Source organism: Cibotium barometz, chromosome 51, assembly GCF_041138505.1.
Source record: "Cibotium barometz isolate CiBa-2024 chromosome 51, ASM4113850v1, whole genome shotgun sequence".
Taxonomy (NCBI): domain Eukaryota; kingdom Viridiplantae; phylum Streptophyta; class Polypodiopsida; order Cyatheales; family Cibotiaceae; genus Cibotium; species Cibotium barometz.
In genome coordinates, this window is record NC_141096.1 from 11,762,191 (window position 1) to 11,771,303 (window position 9,113).

The 9,113-nt window shown below is 42.8% G+C and overlaps 1 protein-coding gene across 1 annotated transcript; it reads left to right on the forward strand.

The window, feature by feature from the left end:
• Positions 1-547: 547 nt before the first annotated feature.
• On the forward strand, positions 548-3,936 carry LOC147609326 (dnaJ protein homolog). The gene is made up of 7 exons (XM_086787475.1): positions 548-718; positions 2,044-2,221; positions 2,304-2,445; positions 2,577-2,710; positions 2,811-2,953; positions 3,051-3,249; positions 3,373-3,936. Exons 1-7 carry the CDS (start codon positions 569-571, stop codon positions 3,693-3,695), a joined length of 1,269 nt encoding a protein of 422 aa, XP_086643601.1. The 5' UTR covers positions 548-568; the 3' UTR covers positions 3,696-3,936.
• Positions 3,937-9,113: the final 5,177 nt, after the last annotated feature.

Here is a 9,113-nt window from a genome sequence, read left to right on the forward strand (position 1 = left end):
TAATCAATCCTATCATGGCAGAGTAAACACGTAGCCAAACCATCACATATAAACTGGCGGCATCGACCATCCTATAGCATCAACCATCCTATACAAGACGGTGTTGGTGGAGTAGCTCCAAATCGAGGGAGGACGAATTGATGGAAGAATCCATAGGAATTTTCCTTAGGATTTTAAAAAATATCTATGGACACTATCTACATCATTGATTGATTGTCTTTTAATCATTCATTTTACTCGGTTGATTAATATTCTTTTAATCATTCATTTTACTCGGTTGATTAATACTCTTATCATTTAATTGGCGGCCGAAATTAGGCGAATTGTAGCCGTTGATGTGCTTGTTCTAGATCGACGGCTGCAGCATCGTCTCTCTCAGGCTATAATCCCCGAGAGGACTCTGCAAAACTCTCTCTTAATCGCCATTTAGTAGGCGAGCTTCTCGACAGTGGTGAGCCTCCTGTGGAGGCCTTCTGCTGCATCGGATTTGAGATAAATCCACATCCGCAGTAGTAGGGGTGAAGAGAAACCCTAACCCTAGCTGTGTTTTTTCAAAGGCTGTCTCACCATGTTCGGCCGTCGCCCTAGTAAGAGCGATAACACCAAGTACTATGGCATTCTGGGAGTCCCCAAGACCTGCTCGCCAGAGGAGCTGAAGAAAGCTTACCGCAAGGCCGCCATCAAAAATCATCCGGACAAAGGCGGCGACCCGGAGAAGGTCTGTTTACCGGCTTTCTTCTCTCTGCTTTTCTGTTTTTTTGTTGAAACCTATGTTTTTTTCCTTGTTCAGAGTTTCGATCCTTATGTAATTTTTAAAATATTGCTGAGCGTACATGTTTCCTGATGTTGCTCTGCCCTTGAGAGGTTTTCACCCTTATCGCAATTTTCAAGCGCAGGGTTGCTTTGAATAAAAAAAGAAAACATGTGTTGGGGTTAACTTGCTGCTTTCTGTCTGACGTTCTGATCTTCCTTAGCCCGGAAGTATTTGTGATCTTAGATTGTATTGTGCATAGATTGGTATTGGCGCAGGGGTTCATTTCCTGATGTTGCTCTGCCCTTGAGAGGTTTTCACCCTTATCGCAATTTTCAAGCGCAGGGTTGCTTTGAATAAAAAAAGAAAACATGTGTTGGGGTTAACTTGCTGCTTTCTGTCTGACGTTCTGATCTTCCTTAGCCCGGAAGTATTTGTGATCTTAGATTGTATTGTGCATAGATTGGTATTGGCGCAGGGGTTCACCTCACATCACTCTTGGTTAGGAACATCGCCTGGCAGCCCTTTGTCTGACTATCTCTGAAAATTAGATTCTGAGGGTGCTCCCGAGCATCAGAGTGTTACCCAGTTGAGGGTGACTTCAGAGGGGAGGGGATTGTTCTGTGTACGACGGTTGGCTGGTGTTGCAGCTCTAGCTTCTGAAGCCATGCTTATGATTGCTCTGTTTTAGTGTTTCACCTACACTTTTTCCCATGTGTTAATGCCTCTACTCTGCGTTAGATGTTGGTGTATGTTTTTGGATTCACATAAATGGATGGCCCAAGCTGTCCCTTGAGTATTGACTTCCATGAGGTGGAAATAGTTGGCTGGCAAACCTTAGATGAAGTTGCATGAGGGGATAATGTGGTCCTGGTGTGTACATATTTTCTTTCTACAAGATTTGTAACAAACAAACCCTTATCTTGCCTACCAGCAAGGTGATCATTTACCTCAAACCTAACAGTATGAACCTGATGGAACTTGCCAGGGCGCCTGTGTGTTGCATGAGCAGTTGCTTCTGTTAACCAGCTGGCTACCAGTGCTTTTGTTTCTACATATGGCTGAAGGTGGACGATGGTTGCACTCTACCGAAGGGCTTTTTGTCGTCATGTGTATATGCATTGGGCATTTCTTCTGAGCCCTGATGCTGCATCTTACTGTTTTTCTCTGCATTATCCTCTTTGCATTTATCTCCAGTGTTTTGTCCTTATTTTGGGTTTTCATGCTCATTGGGTTCTTCTGTTCTTATCATGAATTTTGATTGACTGACATGTGATTGGATTGTTGGGCAGTTCAAGGAGCTGGCACAGGCCTATGAGGTTCTCAGTGATCCCGAGAAAAGGGACATATATGACCAGTATGGAGAAGATGCTCTTAAAGAGGGCATGGGTGGTGCAGGAGAGCCTTCCATGAATCCATTTGATATATTTGAGTCCTTCTTTGGTGGAGGTGGTGGTAATCCCTTTGGAGGTAGGTGTGGTCAGTTAACATTGTTTTTATAAATGCTGGTGGAAGCTGTGAAAACTAATACTGCTCTTCCTAATTGCTGCAGGGAGAAGTAGCAGGGGTAGCCGCAGGATGAAGAGGGGGGAAGATGTGGTGCATCCCCTCAAAGTCTCCCTGGAGGATCTTTACAATGGAACATCCAAGAAACTCTCATTGTCAAGGAACGTTCTATGCTCAAAATGCAAAGGGTATGGCTTTGATGGGATTCTGTCGTCAATCATTTGAATTGACATAGTCAGAGATGCCTCTATTTGACTTTGTTTGTATTGCCATAGTCCCGCATAACTCCAGCTCAGAAGGCTGTATTTCTCTTGTGCAGGAAGGGATCAAAGTCCGGTGCAAGCAGCCGCTGTTCAGGCTGTCAGGGTCAAGGTGTGAAAGTTACCATCCGCCATCTCGGACCAAGTATGATACAGCAAATGCAGCATGTTTGCCCTGATTGCAAGGGGTCAGGTAATGTTCTCATTTGTAAAGTAATGTTTTCATCTGTTTCTTAGGGTGTATAAATTGGCTACATCAAGATCTTAATAACAGTCCTCCTGAGGGCATATAGGTGAAAGCATCAATGAGAAGGACAGGTGTGGTGAGTGCAAAGGAGAGAAAGTTATCCAGGATAAGAAAGTTTTGGAAGTCCATGTGGAGAAAGGGATGCAGCATGGCCAGAAGATCTGCTTCAGAGGAGAAGCAGATGAGGCTGTATGTATTGATCCATCCAAGGCAAAAATGTGTTCTCAATGTTTATTGAATCTTCTTTGTCACCTTAATGAAAGATTTTCTTTGCTGGGTGCCTCAGCCCGACACCGAAACTGGAGATATTGTGTTTGTGCTGCAACTGAAAGATCATTCTAAGTTCAAGAGAAAGGGGGATGACTTGTTTGTAGACCACACTCTCACCTTGACAGAGGCTTTATGTGGCTTTCAATTTGCATTGACTCACCTTGATGGGCGGCAGCTGCTGATTAAGGCTAATCCAGGGGAGGTAATCAAGCCAGGTATGCCAAATTAAGCTTAACATGCTTGTGTAAGCATGGCCTTTTGAGCATAAGAGTGTAAAGCATTGGCATGAAATTTGGAGCGTAGTACTAGTAATTCATACAATTTAACCTTTGCTGCAGGTCAATTGAAGTCCGTGAATCACGAGGGAATGCCCCACTACCAAAGGCCCTTCATGAAGGGTAGCCTATACATCCAGTTTCAGATCGATTTTCTTGAGTCTGGGTCTCTCACCCCTGAGCAATGCAAGGTGTTGGAATCAGTGCTACCTCCTAAACCAGCAAATCAAACGATTGACATGGACCTGGATGAGTGCGAAGAGACAATACTATATGATGTGAACATGGAGGAGGAAATGAGAAGGAAACAGCAACAGCAACAGGCGGAAGCTTATGAAGAAGATGAGGATATGGGAGGCCAGAGGGTGCAGTGTACCCAGCAGTAGATGCCAGCTAGCTTGTGATTTTGTGTTTGGTTTATATGTTATACATGCTGCACACTTATGAAATGCCCTTTCTCTCTTTTCATCTAGCTACTGCAAATAGTCTTTGTGCCTTGTGGCATCACAAATGTACATCATGCCTGGGATCTACTGTTAAGAGTCTGTTTTGTGCATGAGTACTGGGCTCTACTATGGTAAAAGTTTTGGATTGGACATCACTTTAATGCATACACCTGCTTTGTAATTTTATTTGTGCATGTATCATCAGAGATGAGTAGGCTGCAACTATGGGGGCTTCACCAATAGGTGGACAACTTGAAATATTGTACAAATGTCTAAAGCAGGTTGGTCAAGAGCTTTTCCATTTAATTTTGCTTTCACAAACGGGCATGGACAGACTTGCTAAATGCCCGGTCACAGATAGGAAAGCTTAAAATCCTGACCGGCAGTCCCAGTCTGGACACACCCAGACAACGCGAAAAAAGTAAACGAGGAGCCCAGCATGATTTGAACCTTGTACCTGTGTGTACCTGTGCCAATCCAAGCTTCAACTTTAACCACTCACCTCTACTTACTGAAATGTAAGGGGAGTATGAATACATAATATGTGGCCTTCCACTCCTTGTGAAGAGGGAAAGGACACCTACACCACCTCCAGGACAATGCAAAAAAGTGCGATGAATGTCTGCCTGTTTGTGAATTTGGGCCTATGTATAGGAGGAACCATGGCATGGTGCAGGTGACACAGACCTTGCAGAAGTGGCTGTTGGCTATATTTTGGCCTGCCTGACATAAATGAAAGCAGGCTTATGACCTTAGGCATTTGCACACATGTGTGGAGGACTATGCGCGAAACTGTGTGGAGGTTGGCATTCACGTGCCTATGTACATATAGCAATATGTGTACTGCATTTTAACGCTTTTGGGATGGGGCCATGGTAGACTGTGTAGTGTAGTGGCTAGATATTAGCCTCTCTGCTCACCCATCCAGGTTTGATTCTTGGGTGGTGTGGTTTGTTATCACCTTTCTGCATTTTACATATTACCAAGCTCGGTAATATGTGCCAACTCATGAATACACCTAATATCCATACATAGGTGTGTATTCATGAGTTGGCACATATTACCTAGCTTGGTGGGCATAGATAGGCAATCTTCCTAGGTGGCATCTCCTATGTTTAGGCCACATTACCACCTATACCTTAGGGTGTTTCTCTGAGGAGAGGGGTCAAAGCCAATCTTCCTGGGTGTTGTCTCCTACGTTTAGGCCACCTATCTTTGATTGAGGGAGGTGGAGATATTCATGGGAAAAACTCGAATTTTCTCATGAGGATCCATAAAGAGTTCATTCCTTCTAATAAAGCTTAGCGTTTACTTCTTTGCTTTTTGTATCAGTTGTGTTTATGTATGCTTAGCATTTACTTATTTGCTTTTTGTTTATGATCAGTGTTGCTAAGTATAATTTCATCTGTGCGGGGTTCTCATTGACTCCATTGGTGAGTAGCTTTACTTTGTGAGTTAGGTTTTAATTTGCTAGTATCAAAGCTCCCTTTATTGGGCTCCTTCCCTTTTGGGTTGAGAGAGGGCATCTTTGTGTGGGTGATTTGTTCATTCATCTTGATGTGAGATTTGTAAGCTATGAGCATTCAAATGCTTGCTTTGTGAGGAATTGTTGAAAGTCTTCATCATCAATGAGTGAGTTGAGAGAGTAGGAGAAAGTATTATCCCAAGCATACGCTTTGACCTTGTTTGTGCACCACACCAATTCCATGAAGAAATCTATGTGCGATAAGGTCTTTGTAAGCTTCATTGAGCGCCAGAACATTAGAGAGTGCTTGGTAAAATTACATTACTCACCTGTGTGGACTGAGCCTATGAAGGTTCAGCCCAAAGCTAGGCTCATTTTGACTGAGCATAAAGCCATCAACCAGCAGCAGGAGTTATTCACCAAGCTCTCATCTCAGGTGTTGCTCCTGTTTTATGTAATGTTCAAGCAACCTTTACTGTAAAGTTTTTGAAGGTGCACAACTCTATTGCGCAATAAAACCAGGCACATTCTCGTCTTTTTTGATGTGCATGTTTTGGTGCGCAGTAGAGAGAGTAAATCTGATATCGTGAAGAACCTGATTTGGGACTAAAATCAAGGTGGTTTTCCCCGTTTCTCTGCCTTGAGAGTTTAAACTTTTTGTGAACCTTTTAAATTCAAACCTTTGTAAAGCTTTGTGAACTTTAAAAAAAAAACATAAAATAGATGTATTAGGAACTTATCAGTTATGTACAAGATTCAAATATATCACCTCCTAAACTCCCACCATTTCACCGTTTTAACAAACCGCATATCGTATCCTACTTCTCATCCTCCCAAGCATAAGAGGATTGCTCCCAAGAAATATGATTACTTGGTTGCATACAAGCAGAAATCGTACTCTCTCCTTTAGTCCATACTTTTACCACTGGTCTTCTACCCAAAGGGTTCTCAATGAAGGTAACATATGTATGGATTGGATGCTTTTCCTTAAAATACCATCTCTTTGTCTTTGGCCCAAACTTAGGTAGTTTTGCCTTCAAATCTAGACCTGTATAGCCTTGCCACATGACATCGGTTAGAAAAACCTAGTATATATAAGAGTCTCCTCGACCATAGATCAAATCATCTAATCTTAGACTGCAAGGTTTGGATTAGTTGCACCACAACACCATCATTCATTTTATTAACATAATATACATACCAACACTTATACGCATCTGTACATCAATTCTATCACATCCACCTCTTGGCAAGCCTCTTTTTGAAATATTCTACTATTCCTAGAGAACAATATCTAATAATACTAAAAACCAAATTAGTAGCCCTATCAGCTACATAAAATCTTCCCAAAACGTCCAGTCCCCCCAATACCCTTGAATCCCTATGTTGCTTGAAACCCGTTTCCCAATCTTGCCCCAAGCCCCTCTAATGGTTGGACAGTCCCAAAAAGCATGTCTCCCATCCTCCAATGCTGATCTGCATCTAGGGAAAATCCCAGAGGTGAAGTTCCTCTCTAAAAGTTTATACCCAATAGGCAAAGCCCACATGCACACTCTTCACAAGAAAATATGAGCTTTCACATGAATACCCACTTCCCATATCATCTTCCATCTCTTCATCCAGATATTAGAATTTCACTTCACCCTCCAAATCTTATTATAGTACCACACATTCACTTCACTCTTGCTCAGCTTCTCATACAGAGTCATGGTTACCCCTTTATCTAGCTTGTCTCCATTAAACTAAGCTCAATCTTTCAACCAACAAGTCTCATCAATTGCAGTATCCATCCCCTCTCCACTTCCACCAATACTTGTCTCACCAATTGCAATTCCCCTGGTTGGAGCCTAAACTCATCCTTCAATTGTCTCAACTCCTTCCATCCCACTAGAGACCAATCCCAACAATAAGCCAATCTCCTTAGACCTTTGTTATTCAGCTTCTTAGCTAATTTGATGTCTAGAAGGGCCAAAGAAGGACTGAACTTATGATTCCACCATATCCCTAGACTAAACAGAGTTCGTTGTGGCTTTGGTACAGCCATGCCATTTCACCATCCCTAAAACTCCCTTCCAGTTAGCACATAGGAACTTGTAAAAGGGAGACCTTGTGATTTTTAGGGGAGCATAAGGTAAAAGCTTATCTTTCTAACCTAATTCCATCCACCTGCCTTTAAGAAGCACATGAGAATCCTCAACTAGTTTCCTTAACAACCTAGTCCAAGTCTCCTCTTGATGTAAGCATTTAGGGAGACTCATAGCTATCCTAGCTTTAGCATGAATGGGTAAGTGTAGAATCCCAATGCCTCCTTTCCTCTTAGTAGGCAGGCTCAACTTATCCTAGACTAGCCAGGCTGCCACTTTTCTATTATTCCTCCCATTTTCCCATAGGAAGTCCCTTACAGGACCTATAATCTTCTTCCAATGATATTTACATAAAAACATAATATTAACATTTAACACCACATTGCAGATGACCACCTTGTCATGAAAAGGAACCCTGACCCCCATCCCACTTCTTCAGCTTATTAAGGAATCTCTCAATAGCTGAGTTAGTTAGTTGCTTATTTGACACCTCCACTCCAAAAGGAACACCCAAATGTTTGATTATTTGACCCCTCCTTATTACATCACACCCCCATCTCTCTAGGTCAAAGTCATTATCTTTAGTCAAGCTAATGATCCTAGATTTATGAATATTGCACCTAGAGTCAACGGCTTCAACAAATTCCTGCATAATCCATAAAGCATGTCTCAAGTTGTCATTATCTTCCCTCAAGAAGAGTAATGAACCATCTGCAAAACATTGTATAACCAGCTATTCTTCACCCCTCAACTTTAACCTAGTCACCCTTCCTTTGTCACATGCGTCTTCCAAAGCCACAATCAAGGGATGGGAAGCAATAGGAAATAGCAAGGGAGCAAGGGGGCACCCCTATCTCAAGGGAGCAAGGGGGCACCCCTATCTCAAGGATCTTCTAATCTCACTCCCATCACCAATCTTCCATTTAATAACAGTTTAGAATAAGGTTTGGTTGGTTGTTAAGTTAGGAAGCATATTAAGGCCATGCATGTGGTGTAATGTGGATGAAAAATGGTTTATGCGAGGCCTCGTCTTCTAGTTTATGATTTGGTTGGTGGGTCCATACAAGGAAAGAGGGATTGTGGCTTTGCTTGCAGATTCATGCGCCAAATCACCCGCATTTGATTATTGTCTGATTATTGTCCAATGACTGATGGTGATCGTCAATTGTTTGGTACGACAAGGTATGATTCCTAGATCTCATAGTGAACTAGAGACTAGGCTTCCTTGTTGTTTCTTGTTGCTCTTTGGTAGTGAGGTTCTTATTGTGGTATGTTGGAGGAAATTCAAGCATGAAATGGGTGGAAGGTGTGTTGGATTATCCAAAATGTAGAAACATGGAAAGTCGAAGAGCCATAAATAAGCTAGCGTTGCACCTTGTCATAGTTATCTCCCTTGGTCGATATTTTTGGGGGACCACGTTGGGAGATGGGAGAGGTTTGCTGCAGCAGTGCCCAAGGGTGTGGTGGTCGTGCTTGTGGTGGTGGCGGTGTGTTGCCTGGTCATCCTAGTCACCTGGGTTGTGCTTGGACATGGTAGCATGGCTATGACTTTCACATGGTATTAGAGCTCAGGCTTGTGGTCCTGGTCCTCTCTCGTCTTCGGGCCGGCTCGAATGGAGGAGGGTGTGTTAGTCATCGCCCTCGATCGATATAGCTTTCATGGCCTTCTTGGCTTCCCTTCTCTTTAGGATGCTGAACTACACCCACGTCTACTCTATGCCATGAGTAGCGCCTCTCTTATAGTGGTATCAGGGCTTGACTTTGATCCGACTTTCCCCAAATTTTATCAAATGGATTTTTTAAAATCCC

Coding starts and splice junctions, on each gene's coding strand:
- LOC147609326 (XM_086787475.1), top strand. CDS start 569: ATGTTCGGCCGTCGCCCTAGTAAGAGCGATAACACCAAGTACTATGGC. Junction 2,711..2,810: donor CCCTGATTGCAAGGGGTCAG/GTAATGTTCTCA, acceptor GAGGGCATATAG/GTGAAAGCATCAATGAGAAG. Junction 2,954..3,050: donor GAGGAGAAGCAGATGAGGCT/GTATGTATTGAT, acceptor TGGGTGCCTCAG/CCCGACACCGAAACTGGAGA.